At 38.7% G+C, this 14930-nt stretch overlaps 1 protein-coding gene across 1 annotated transcript in view; it reads right to left on the reverse strand.

Annotated features, from left to right (window-relative positions):
• BRAF (B-Raf proto-oncogene, serine/threonine kinase) overlaps positions 1-14930 on the reverse strand; it is a 77623-nt gene that overhangs the window by 26857 nt on the left and 35836 nt on the right. Inside the window, exons 4-7 of the mRNA XM_066319706.1 lie at positions 9208-9311; positions 8440-8542; positions 6995-7143; positions 5838-5957 (exon numbers count right to left, since the gene is read on the reverse strand). Coding sequence (XP_066175803.1) covers positions 5838-5957; positions 6995-7143; positions 8440-8542; positions 9208-9311 — 476 coding nt within the window. The remainder of the gene's footprint in view (positions 1-5837; positions 5958-6994; positions 7144-8439; positions 8543-9207; positions 9312-14930) is intronic.

Consider the following 14930-nt stretch of genomic DNA (forward strand, 5'->3'; position numbering starts at 1 on the left):
GCATGGTACGTCATACCATGTTTGAAAACAACCTGAACAGCTTTTTCTACTCATTAAATTCTTACTGGGGGAAGTCCAGATCTTTAGAAAATAATTGCAGGCGGATAAAGAATTATGTTGTTTCTCTTTTTACAATCTCTAAACTATTACTTGGAGGATCTCTGGGCCTTGGTCAACAAAGAATCCAGAGATGGGAACCTCATAAACAGTTAGCCACGTGTTCCATTATGATTTTATTAAGGGGTGTCCTTGAGACACTTTGAAAAAAGTAGGTTATTTCTGCTAAGTGGAATTTTTTTCTTGAAAAAGATAACTAGTGAAGTAAAAGAGACAAGGGGATTGCTAGCTAAGACAGCCTACTGAGATCACAAGCTCAGAAAATATTACCACCAGCTTCCGCCTGTGTCTGGCAAAAGCTGGATCTTGATCTGCACCAAGATCTTGAACTATCAAAAACAAATCACCACAAGGAATGCAGTGATCCTCTGAGCTAGCAAAAGGCTGTTCCTATAACATTCCTAAATTGTAATTACTTGAGTAGAAGTGACACTGGAGCTAAAAGGGCCAGATATCATCATCTGGAAAAGGGTGACACTGTCAATTCCAGGTCAGTTCTAAAACTAGTTCTTAGGCTATGGAAGCATAGTGCTGAAAAAAACCCCACACTGCAAAAAAGAAAGCCCAAAAAACAAACAAAACCCTCCTCCCAAACCCCTGATCAGAGCAAACACACCTAGAAAACCCCTGCCCGCAAAACAGCAAGCTGAGGATTAAAGGAACATGCAGTTAGAATATCAGGATGTGAGTTTCTATTTTTCCTGTGGCCTTTGTGAACGGTTTACAGCCACCTTGCTAAAGGAGACCTTCTACAAGTAAGCAGGCAAATCACTTTCTCCCAACTGCCTGGATGTGGGCATTCTTTTAATAAAATGATTCTTGGCTTCTGAAGCAACAAGCTGATGGTTGTCAAATCTCAATCTAGTATGTTATAACCTTTCCTGGCAGTATGACAGAACATGCTTTTACCTTGGACCATATGTTCGGGATTAGCACATTGTTCCCTCCCTTTTTATCAGGCAAAACAAAGATATTTTATCAGGAAATAAGAATAACTAAGAACATTTAAAATTTTTATACCCTTTACCAAGCACAGAAAGTACCCATGTGTCCACAGATTCACAATTCCACAATACTGGGTCCACAAGAAGGAATAAGGCAACTCAGAAAAATGTCTGCAGATATTATGCTACATATAAAGAAACAATTGTATAAAATCATGCACAGTATGTCTACTGGATTTTAGAACTTGCAATGATATAAATTAGTTCACTTTACAAATCCAAATGAAAATTTTAATACAGATTTTTCTTAATGCCCTTTACTCACCAATGTGACATTCTGCAAGTATTTAAGAGCTGGTCTATGCAGGAAAGATTTTTCTTCGAATTTTTCTTATTATAGGTGTATATGGACTTCAAGTTTTTGTTGACTGTATTTTTATTTTGCTGTAATTGAGCAAATGCTTGAACTGAAAATTCACATTCACCTAGCTTCAATTAGAAGGTGTGCACCAGCTCCTTTCTAAAATGACAGCATCTCTCCTGGAGTGAGGTTTTCTTTTTCCTCCTCACACCCTGAACAAGCCCATCTCAGTTTAGCCTCTGGGCTCAGTGTTGCACACACTAGTTACCTGTCAGGCTGCACACTCACGTCAAACCCAAATCTACTGCAAGCTAAAATACATATCAAGGCTCTCTCTTGATTTTTTGTGGGTTTTTTTGTTTACACCAGAGTGTTAACACCAGACTGGATCTGGTTGCCATTACTGCTGTTAATGAAGAACACAGTGCACTTCCAGTTCCAAGCAGTTTTCAAGGACTGCTAAGGATCTGGGATACAATGGTATTTCAGCTATAGTAGCAAGGAGGTAAATTTAAATTGTGAAGGCCAAAAAGGTTCTGATTTAATTATTGTGGTATTCTATAGACATTGCTAGAAAACAGTAAATTTTTACTTTTCCCCTGCCTGTGGCCTGGAAGTACTCAATACTCCCAAATTAAATGCTGATTTGGAGAAAAGGACAGCAGTACCAGCTTGTAACTACAAGCTAAAAAACTTTCTTGCGGCACCCTGTGAAATCAGTCCAGAAGCACCATGGGACAGATCTGCGATAGTCACTGCCCCACACAAATTAGTGCAGTTTTTTATACCATGATAACTTGCTTTCATCCATGCTGCCTCATAGGGAAAAAACAACTGCCAGGATTACCACAATGGAGTGCACTCATTTACAGCGGCCTTTGGGCCCAGATCAAAGCTGATGAGTCTGAAATTCCTGACAGCTTCATATAGCAGGGGTTATCAAGAGCACCACCACACTGTTGCTCTTAGTCCTCCAAACCAGGTCCAGTTCACTAGCAGGTTTTAGCAAATAAAGTTTTGGAGCGCAAGAGGTTTCCTGCACCTGTTGTATGGACTGACAGAGTCTTCTGATTCTGATTCAAAGATTGATTCTGACACTTTAATGGGAAAAGTTCATTGTTTTATGAATTAAAACACCAAGCTTTTCCTCACTTATACACCACGGGATTTAAATGGCACTGTAGCATAAAATATAATATTGTAAGACTGTATCTTTGCCTCCTTGGCTTTTCAGAAGTTTTTCTAGACATTCAAGTATCTTCAGCTGAAGCAGAATGATCTGTGAACATTTGGGAGACAGAAAGGAAAGCAGAGGTGTTTAATCACAAGCTGGAGCCTACTCAAAGGCAAGGACTGGCAAACTTCCAAGAACGGTGCACCAGACATTCCTCTTTTCTTCCTCCAACTTAGAAGACGAAGCATATTGGGAAATGTTGTTTTTCCAAGAGCCAAGATGTTGTCAACTTGCTTATTTCTCTCTTTTTCATGTATCTGAGACTCAGGGAACTGGGTTCACAGAAATTCTGTGCTCATACTTTATGAGCCAAGATGAAGAAGAAACTTCATGACAGTGCAATGAATGAAACAAATACAATGTATGATATACAGTTTCCTTACTTCAATTTTATTACAATGGCTCTTAGCAGGGAGACCTATGCTTTTCTTTCCAGTTAACTGCAGATTGTAACTAAAAGGGTTGTTATGGCACAACAGGATAGTGCAAATGGAAAGACCTAAAATGGGACACAAAACCTAATGTGGAGGTTGGACGCAAGTTTATAAGGGGCTCGTAAATGTGAAATGGGACCATATGTGCTTCCTCATTTTGGGATGGAAAACCTGGAGGGACTGCCTATGGCTTACAGTTGGAAGAATAAAAGGCTACAGGCCTGGATTGCTTTAGGATGTTAGACATGAGCAAAGCAAAACAGTTCTCCAGCATGTTTAGCAGCTTTTGCATCATGTCCAATGGTCTTTTCCTTTATGTCCCTTTCTCTTCCAAACTTTACCATTTGCTCCCTTGACAGTGTCTGAGCATTTCACACATGCCTTTGCTCTTGAACTTGTCTTGCAACACACGCTTCCTTCTTTTGGGCACTTCGCCTGCCACTGGGATCCCTTCACGAGGCTAGAGATGAAGAAGGGTGTTTGCCTTCTCTTCTCTCAACCAAACGATAAGCAACATCCCTTCCTCTGTGAGCTGTTCCATGCAAGATGCTAGAAGAACAGAGAAATCAAAGGAACAATCATTAATCTAGGAAGTGCTATTAAAGCATTAGTTCCTCATCTTTTCCATCCCACTGTTCAGCTCTCAAATTCCAATCCCATATTCTCCTCCCAGACAAGAAAAGCTCCAATGTCAGCCCTTTTTTTTATTCCAGTTGAGCTACTGCCCCATATTGTAGCAGTCCTCTTTAATAAAACAACAGATGAGTACATATTTTAATAGGAAAGGCCAGCTTTTTAAATTCAGCTAGATTAATATTTCTACAATTATGTTCTTAAAAAGCAGAGAAGTATTATTAAAGAAACACAAGAAAGATAACTGGAAAAAGGTACAGACAATGCTATATGCTCATCCAGTAACATCTGAGCTACCTCGGAAAAGGACACACTACATACACACATGCTAAGGGAACACAGTGTGACTAACATGCATATTACATATGAACACCAGCTGATAATCAGAAACCATTTTCAAAATGAACAGAATTTTGCAAGCATGATGTATGCCTTTTTTTGTTAAACAATCAAGCGTACAACAACGCAAAAAAGCAGAAAGGAGAAAGCTAGAAACCTTTTACTTCTGCAACTACAAACACTTATAGATGCAACACTTGAGAAAAGTTCCTAAACAGCAACTAGCAAATATATTTAATTGTTAATGTTTTTATGTATGTGAAGGTAAAGATCTCATGGCATTAACCAGCTTTGGTCTCAAGGGTTTTTCTTCTGTTTTTACTTCACAAAACTAAGACTGTGTAAAGCAGTCCATGTATCAAGATAATCCATACTGTTGCAACCTCACAAGCTGGTAAGAATGGACCAATGTGAGGCAAAGGCCGTAAAAAATAAAAGCAGGACAATTTAGACTATTTGGATTAGGGCTATATCGTGCCTTTAACATCCACTAGTGTTTAACCCAATTGGTATGTACAAGTTTCTTAATGAATTAATAGTTCTAGCCCAGTTACAATTTTGGCTGTACCATGACAAATACTTGACAAGAAGCCTTGCCCACAATCTGCTACACTAATATCCACGGGACCTAAAGGCAACATTCACTACCATGAAGAAGTACTTCTGAATTCACCTGAATCTGCACAAAACCATACAAGTAAGAACATAGCCTCAGTACTTACCAAGCAAAGGTCCCTCTGCAGGACTGTTGTCAGCCTCTTTTCCTGGGAGACATTGTATTTGGTTTTCCATAAAACAGTCTTGGCTATCCAGAGAATTTATCTTCTAGTTAAGAGTCCAGAGGTGCCCACGAAGCTTCCAGTGTGTTTCTGCTTTAGTCTAGGCACAATTTTCACTAATCCAAGAGAGCCTCTCTGCCACATTCAGCTCAACTCCACACAGCACACATGTCCTGGGAACGGTTTTCTGAAGGCTTCTGTATTTGGTTTTCTTAATAAATATGCACCAGATTTCTTGAGTGTGATATACATCCCTGAGTTACTCTTTCCTGGACGTTTGCTCAACTAACTAAAGGTGGATGGTGTCACTGATCTCTTTGCTACAGGGAACATAATTTAAATACAGTCTCTTATCTCTTCATGGAGAAAGGGTCCAGAACCTTTGTTGGAAATACAGGGAGATGGTCAGTTTTAGAGGTCTACTTTTACAAAACCTGGGGCTGCAGCAAACAGATGCTATTGGAATACCCCAACATGAACAGGAAGAAGACAGCTGGTCTGGAGGATACTAAAGCAGTGCTAAATGTGGAAAAGCTACTAAAGCAATATTATGAAACTGGAACTGGCACCTGTTCACATCAGCCTCATAATAATGTGGTTTATTTTGAAACCTAGGTATGTCAGTTCAAAGCATATCAATTGTAGTTTGATAACCAACTAAAAGAATTTTTGAGGATATAATTTTGGTTTATTTTAATTTTAAGTATAAAATCTTTCCAGTTTAGACCAGGTCTAAGCTACCATGTAGAAGAAATCAGTTTAAAAGGTAATGCCCCAATTCTACGGACAGTTCCACACACATTTAACCTAGGCTCATCACTAATTTACAGAATTTGTGTGAACTAAAACATTCACTTCTTTCAAGTTAAACACAGGTGCATATACTTGCATGAGAAGCCAGATTACAAGAATGCAGAGCTGCAAAGCAGTATTTTGAGTGTTTCTTAGCACAGTACTGAAATGTTATGTTATTAAACAGCAGGAATAAGTTCATACCCAACAGAATCTGAGGGGGGCACTGAGGGGTATGATCCAGATGCTGGGGTGGTCTCTCCTAAGGAGGCCTCCTCTGGTGGTATGGGGTGATGTTCAAAGAACTTGGAGACAAACAGCAAACTGTGAGGCAAGAACAAAACAAAAACAACCTAACTTGTGCAAAACCCAGAAGCTTCACAATATAATACCCAAAGACTACAAAAAATACCTCAAACATCTCACTGATTAAATTCTAAATTCTGCAACAGAAATTACACTAACACACTAAATCTGCAAGCTTTGTTAAAAGTATTATTTACTTTACAGAAGCTAAAAAGATCATGCCTTAAATATAAACTTTGTGGAAATTAATTTTTTAATCTTTTAGCTGGAATTGCTCAGAACGCACAAGTTTTATCTATGAGTGCATAAACTTACACCCTGAGCACAAACTCCAGAGATGCCAAAGGAAACAGTTACAAATACCAAAATAAACTGAAATTAAATTCATTCTTGGGGAGAAAAATAGCATTTTAAATTATTCCTTATACAAAACTCTATTTAAAAGACTTAATAGCCTCTGCTGAAACTAATCAAATAGAACAGAGCCAGTTTATACCAGATCCTAAATCTACATCAAAGACTTACACAAATAGATCAGTAACTCAATCCAAGAACACTGGACTGGTTGGGTCATTCTCTTTTATGTTTCTTACCCAGGCATTGATCTTGCTAGCAGATTTATTTTCAATAATTGTAAAACCAACTGCAATTTCACTATAATCAACTAATGTCTCTTAACATTTTTTTAGGTTGAAGAGAATAAATCCACAGCTAAATTCTTAACAGGGCCCTAGCGCTCACACAATAAAGAACCAGTTTTGATTAATAATAACAACTGTGAACAATGAGGAGTTTGTCTGATACAGTCAAGTGCTCAGCAATCCCATTCATGATTCAAGAAAAGCACTTGACAGACCAGAAAAGAAATATAAACTGGTTGTCTGAGCTAGCACAGAAAGAGTATGAATCAAGCAGTCTCAAAAAAACAGTTCAACTCCTATTTTTTTTTCATGCACCTCGTCTGACTTCCTGAATTACAGATTTAACACAAGAAATCACTGACACCTGTACACTCATTAAAAGGCTCAATGTGAAAATCAATTGTGATTACTTACTCAAGCTGATCATAATTAACACACATCAGTGGCACTTCTGTACTACAGCGCTGGTGAAATTTGTAGCCACAGGTCTGGCAGCGGAACCCCTGGAAAAGCAGCTTCCGACAGAAGTCGCAGAACGCTAACGTGAAGAACGTTTTTCGTACCTACAGTGTTCAAAATGAGCCACAATTACCTAGGGTCCCTCTGTAAGCCCAAGATATGCTATATGCTTTTACCTCCCTGAAGAGCACTTAGAAGCCTCTTTGGTGATGATGGAGCTACAGCTTTATGTATTAAACAGATTTACACAGGAAGATGGTTTCCTTTTTCAAAGAGTTTTCATGCATTAAAACTTTATTTCAACTCTTTCTTGGAATTAATGCTTCACTTCACTAGCAGCAAGAGTATAAGCAAAAAACCTGAAGCAAAACGTCACTATTATCATGCTAGACACAAACATGGAGAATTTATCTGGATACAACCTATAAAAACAAAAACTGCTGAAATATAATTTAGTATTCTAACTTTTCCAGAAGCCAAAGAACATTTCTAGCTAATACTCACAGGACTGGAAATACACACTGGCATATATATATACAGGGCTTCAATGTATGGTTACACATATAGTTGTAATTTTGACTACTGAAACTCAGAACCATTCAGAATCGCAGAAGAGTGATCACGCATTCTCCCCAAATTATAGGGGAGAAATTTAGTTAATTTTCAAATTTAGCAATCTCTAGCGTAAAAACACACTCTTAGTTCTATTATTACATGAAATAATCAGAATTTCAGAGGGATATAAAAAAAATGTAAAGCCTACTAGAGTTCACCTAACTAGCCATAATCCAAACAGCTTGTTTGAGCTAAACAGGTTGAATCAGCTTGCAGACAGAATTTTGCTATATTTTAAGCTGAAAAAAGCTCTTTCTTCCCAACGTTAAAACATTATTTCCAAGATTTTATATGTAGCTGGAAACATTTAGACAAATTCTGTTTAGCAGCTTCCATTTACTTGGTGCCTTATCAAGTCAAAACGTATTTGTGCACTGCATCATTGATGATGTCAGCACTGCTCTGGGAATAGTTAGTTCATTAGTTAATTGCTGCTGCAGAGCCAGCAGGGAGGCCCAGAATACATTTTATAGATACAGCAATACAAAAATAGTAGATTATTATTACAGCTCTGCAATGCAGTGCTGATATAAACCCCCTACATTTATAGATTTTAGAGGGTGTATTCCAACAAAACATGAAAGTTTTAAGGGTCATCAAGTACTCTACCATCACTTATTTCAAACACAATTCTATCTAATTCACTTGAGCTACTGTGATTAAAAACTTCTTTTGTAACTCCCACCACCTCCCACAGATGCAAAATACTCCAAGATGGTGATTTGAATTTGAAAGTACAAAGTTGATGCAACCCCACTCAACATCTCACAAAACTCAGTACATACGAAATTGTGTGTCGTGAGTGGCACATTCTCCAAAACTTCCACATGCAACTCCTCTCCCGTGAGCCAGGAAATGTCTGTGTCCCAGCCAATTGGCTTCTTCTCTCTAAAGTGCAAATAAGCCTCTCATTAGCATCAGCACAAGCCCTTGCATGTCTCCTGCCGAAGTTGTGAGATCAGCTAAAAAGCTACACTGTGGGGGGTTGCTATCCAGTCTAAATGCTGAACAAAGCACACCTTGCCTGGACAAACTGCAGGAAGGAAATACACTTTTTCAACTGGCTCCAGTAGGGGCCAATTCCTTGTTCCCTATGTGGCAGATGTCCTTCTGATCAAATAAAGTGTTTCTGAAGGTACCTGTTGGGTAAGAGTTCCACAGAGATGGATAATTGTGTACATGAAGATAATACACTAATTTTTAGGGCTGCAAACTCTTTTTTCCTCCCAAGGGAGCTCTGTCTTTAGTTAAGAATGCATTATAGCCAAATGAAACAAAACCAAGAACCTAACACAATCTATTTCATACTTGTTTGGTGAGCATGAGTTTGATTAATGAGTCCTTAGCCATAATCTCGTACCAGTGAGTATTACGCTCAAGCCATTTCCTAGGAGTTAGACATTCTTTTCAACACATCTGCGATGTGCAAATTGTTTAGCGCAAAGTATCATAAAATTCTGAACTTTGTAAACAACTTTTGGATAGAACTGGCCATCCTGGGTAGCTCTAATAAGAGACTCTAAGAGCAAAAAAGCATCCCACACAAGTCATACCCATCTTGTATTCTGTAAACAGCACAACATTCTGGAATAAGACCTCTCATCATCAGCGCTTTTTTGAGGCTGTCTCGGACTGTCACTCCACATCTTGCTGGAACCTAGATGCCAAATACAAAAGAAACGAGTTAAAACAATTTCCAATTTATCCCCCCCAACTGATGCAAACGTTTTGACCCTCAAGTGCTAAACCCCACCCTTCATGATGCTTTACAGAATTGTAGGTCAGAGTTTTCCCAAACCATTTTTGTCCCGAGGAAAATTTTATTGCTGAATAGTATATGAGGAAAAGGGCTCAGCTAGAAGAGACAACAACCTCTACACTTCTATTAACATTTGCAACACAATCTTCACTCAACTCCAGAAGTGAATTTCCAGCTTTCTCAACTGGAAGAAAGTGGAGACATAGCACACAGATAGCTAATAAATACATACCGCTTAAATTTTACAGGCTGGCCTGAACTTAAGTGGGGAAATATGCCAAGTGAAATTAAGTGAAGGAACTAACTTGGACTGCATTCAAAAAAACATTACCATAAAATGTAAATATTTTATTTTCTATTTCTAAAACAGAAGATAAGCATGCAAACAAGTGAAACAAAACAGTCATCTGAGTCAGGGGACCATCACCTCTCATTTTAACCTATATTTGTAACTCTAGAGATATGTCTTATATGAAAAACATATTGCTCTCTTCTGTTCCCTGGCTTGAAAAGTTTAGGTAACTAACAGGATGGGAACAATGGGGGAACACATTAAAACTAGCCAAATCAAGAACTGCATACTATCTGAAGTTATTTTCCTCACCTCTATTCTAATTGTGGGCATATCTTACACAAGGAAATAGATCATCTCTATGTATACCTGTGATTTAACAGTGCATAGTGTCAAGCCATAAACAAGAAGAATACACGATCTCGTGATTAAGTGTAGTATTAAGGTACTGAATATTATCTACTAACTATTTTCAGAACTCAACAGTGAAAATCTGTAAGGCTTCAGGCACTGTACACACTGGGTTATCTCCTACAATCATGGACAGTACCTCGAACACAAATCAGAAGAAAAACCACAAACTTAACAAACCTGACAGGTCTGTCTGAACACCTGAAACTCAAATCTAGCTTGCAAGTGGCTTAAGCCAGAGCACTCAGTAGCAAAAAGCAGTTTTTAATCAGCTTCAACTGGCTTTGGATTGGAGCCTAGTTTTTGTTCCCTGTATTTAAGTTTCCATAGGTATTTAGGGGCTCTTTGTCCTTCTTAAGCATGACAGTGCTAAGTAGCAGCCTGTTTCAAGTACCTTTGTGAACACCACTTGAGGTTACACTATATGTTGCATTTCTAGAACTCAAACATTGGTGCTTTCAGAAGACACAAAGGAATATTTTGCTTCACATCTTCCTCCCACTAACATGAGAGTGCCTCTTTACAGGATATTTGTCCATTTTCATTTGGTCAACACAAACATTAAAAGAAAGATAATTTTTCTTCATTCCTTGTAAAGAACAGCCTATAGCATACTACTTTGCAATCTTCATATTCACCCTTAGGTGACTTTGGTTTACACATTCCATTCTTTAATGCATCTTTTTATTACTCTAAGCTTATTCCTTAGTAAAGAACTCCTCTCCTTTCTTCAAGGACAGGGTGTGACTCATATTCTTTCAAACAATATGTTGAGTCTAAATTATGACTGTTGTATTGATACAGCAAAACGTGTTCAAGATTCGTCTTGATCTACAAAGGTGTTTAGAAATTACAGTGAAGTTGTATTATAAATCCTGTATTATAGTACTTGTAAATTGCACAGTATTGATTCTGCTTGTAGAACTCATGAGCCATTTTAATAATAAATTCTGTGCTATAATAATCATAACATCTTGTTAAGAAAATAACTCTTTAATTGTCCCTATGATTTAGTGCCATCATCATTCTGCCAAAGATCCCTAGAAGAACCTGTCTGTCCCCTCAGTGTCCTTCCCCATGCCTTCAACATATATATTTTGCAAATACAGAGTAAATATTTTTAAGAATCTGACTATAATCTCTGATGGGTTCCTGTGTGCTCCAGCCTCCTATATACATTAGATCCAACCATGAGCCATTTCAATGGAGGAACCAAGTGTTCTTTGGCTCAAAGCTATTTTTCCTCCAAGTATAGCTCCTGCTGGACTGAGGTTGAGTACCCACAGACAATTCAGGTCTACCTTTCCAGCAACCTCAGTCATTTCATCACTGATACCCACAGTGGTAGAAGAAACCGAAATACTTGCAGAGGTGGCAGACAGATGATGGGGACAAAAAGGGGAACTAAAGGAGCCAGGAAAGAGGTTGGGCATGAAGGAGAAATGGGAGGAGAGGGTCAGGACAAACTTTAAGAACTGAACGTGCAGGGGAAGCATGTGTATACTGGAAGAGGGAATTGTGATCAGCAGGTTGGTGGGAATCAAACAAGCAAGACCGAGGGAAGACAGACTGAAGTCCTGAGGCTGAGGGCAGGAAAAAAAGATGTGATGGACCACCTCGCAGGGAGAACTGTTTGCCAGCACCTGGGGAAGTACTGGAAGCATGTCCTGACCAAGAAGCTTTCAAGCTGTGACTGGGAGAAAAGGTGGATTGTTTTGGACAAGGAACACTGGGGGAAATGCCAAAGAGCAGCAATAGAACCCAGCACAGAGTAGGTAGAGGTTCTACCTTAGGCAGAAAACTCCAGTGGAGTGAAGTATTGAAAGAAACCAGGTTAGTAAAATCTTGACCAGTGAGGGTCAAGTGAGGGAGTGGAACAGGACAAGGAGAAAAAGTCAAGCAGTAGGAAGATGACTAACGTGAAAGAAGAGATAAGCAGTCTTGTGGTCACTAGAAAACATTTCCTTCCTCCAGCACTCACCCTCTATAAATGATGACAACATCCTCCAGTAACTCATGAAGCAAAGAAATGCATCAGGAACCTCAAAGTTCCAATGCTATTAATTAATTACACTGGTGTAATTTTTTTCCTTTTAATTTTGTAAAAAATAAGTTTCTGAAGTTACAGAGTTTCTCTTCAAAGAGCAACAACATCAGAAATGCAAACTCTCAAAATTTGGGAAGTATCAGAATGAAGGTTACCTAAAGCAACACAAGTGCTATAGGACTATGAAAATTATGCTTTAAACATTCCGCCCACTTATCATTTCCTATTGCTCAGTATTATCATGCCAAGTCCTCTTCATTAAAATCCAAGTCATATTTAGGCAACTTGCAATTAGAAACATGGGTAGAACATTTGTCCTCTTCACTGCCATTTGCATCAAGATCCAGTTAAAACCCAGAGAATTCTTTTTATTGCTTTCAAAAACCATCACGATCCTGAATCAGCATCACATTTAGAACATTCTCTTACAGAACTCCTGAGCAGAGAAACATAAGGCCAAATTAAAAGAACTTAGTGCTAGAACAAGTCCCTGTAGTATTGATTAATCATTTTCCCAGACTGGTACAGCACGGTCTATCACCATCTGTGCATGTAGCCCTTCAGCCCCCTCCTTCAGTCCCTACTAGTGCCTGCTGTAAAGCAGAAATATCACCCTGCAAAGCATTCTCTTTGAAACCTCTTTTTGCCCCGGCTTCTTTTCACCCCCAAATCATGGCAAAGTGAATAAAAAACCTGGTTCCAAGAAAGCGGTTTGGAGACCGACTCAGTCTTTAGAAAAACAAAACACAAACCTGGTTCTTTTTGCCGGCTAACAGACTCCTGCTGACTCCAAAGCTGGGGTTTCAGAAGTTTTTTTCTCACTCGCAGGCAGAGGGAGGGTGTTGGCCCCACAGCCGGGGAGGAGAGCAGGGAGCAGGAGCCCTGCATGGTGCAGCCCCCGAGTGCCTGCCAGGAGCCGGCAGCTCCAGCACCGCAGGAAGGCACCAAGGAGGGTTTATCAATTCCATCAAGACTTTTGCCAGGATTCCCACAGAGCATTTTAACTGAATCACATCAGCATTTTCTAACAAAATTAGTTCCCCAGGAGAAAATTTCTCATCTACTCCAAAATACACAGCACTCTTATGTCTGCAACCCAATACACTGAACAAACTTGGCATTTTATTGAAACATAGAATGTTTAATACTATTTAAAATCCATTTTGTTTGCACTGATCCATTATCTCCCGATCTTTCTATTTTGTAACTAAAAAATCCAAATGTTTTACAGTAGTTACCACCTAGAAACTCAGGTTACTGAGCTAGGGGATGTACTTCCAAATTGTGATTGTTAGGGGCTTTCTTTTTAGGTTACTTATATACATAGGATTTGTAGATCAGAAAAAGCTTAGGTTTTTATAGGAATTAGAAAACTGATTCAGCAAGCAACTTTCTAAAGTGAAAAGTATGAAAGTCTGCGCTATATAACAATGAGGAACAGTACAGAAGCTGCCAACACAGACTGCAAGGTGTGTACAGTGCGTAGATTAATAATATACCAGAGAAGCATCCTCAATTTAACAAGTAGCAATTCAGGGAGACACCAAAACACAGGCCCAAGTTAAGCCCCAAGGAAAATTATTCCAGATTGCAGAAATTCTCAAAGCAGTCTTACTATCTAGACAGATTAAACAGAACTATATCCCTTAATGCCCTCATTTCTTTTTCTCACCTAAACTATTTCTAAGGATAGTAAGTATTTGTAACAATATTATAGGTATATATTTAGTACTGCAGCCACAAGTATTCAAGCAACGCATAATAAATAATTTATTTCTGTAAATCAGGTCATTCCTGATTCAGTAAGAAATTCAGGGCTACGTCCCTAAATAACTCTTACATCACTTTTCTAACATCAGACTGGAAACTGGCATAGTCTCAGTAAGTTAAAAATGCTTCTTTACACCACTGTAGTTTCCAATGTTTTAGAGCAGTAAAGAGACTGAGAAGCACTCCAAAGAAGCAATGCAAAGGTATTCTCTGAAAGTGGAGAGGCTGGTCAGCCCTAAATATCCAGTATTATACTTCTCAAAACTAGTGAGCTGGCTTTATTTTTCCCTCACCCTGGCACTGTTGCTCAGCTCCCTTTAGCCAAGTGTAATGTATGTATGGTATGTAAGGTATGTGTAACATACACATACTGGAATTAGAAGCTTAGAGCTTCAGAGCAACTCCAAACAATCAAGTAAACTACTGGGTGCAATAGTGGAAATATGCCAAGTAGAAGGGATTTCAAATATGACTTCAAAGTATTTATTTGTTTACCACAACATACAACACCCTTAAAGATCACACTTTTTTCCTCCCCATAACTGATACCCAGGACTAAAAAAATCTCAGCCACATGTTCACAGATTTCAAGGTGTTGGGAGAAAATTAGGCTAAACTACACTTTTGCCAAATAATTAGCTTGGCCTTCTAACATGTCAGGTCTTGTGGTTAAATCCAAACATGGGATACGCATTTAATTTCTCATCCTACCTATGGAGGACAAATATTTCACCAAATCAGTCAGCTACTTCTTCCAGCACTAACAGATAAAATTACCCTCCTTTGGCAAAAAGGACTTAAGATGGCACTGAACATCACATTCTCTAGAAAACAAAGAACACAGCTTTCAGAAACAGCTGTTCTGGATATCAGGACATGAAGCTCTGTCCAACTTCCAGGAGAAAGCAGCAAGAAAATGCATTCTTAATGAAGCATATTAGTGAGACAAATGAGAGGCAGTTTCATTGCATTAAAGCTTGTTTCCAAGGGAAATTGA

The sequence above is a fragment of the Sylvia atricapilla genome, chromosome 5, assembly GCF_009819655.1.
Source record: "Sylvia atricapilla isolate bSylAtr1 chromosome 5, bSylAtr1.pri, whole genome shotgun sequence".
Taxonomy (NCBI): Eukaryota; Metazoa; Chordata; class Aves; order Passeriformes; family Sylviidae; genus Sylvia; species Sylvia atricapilla.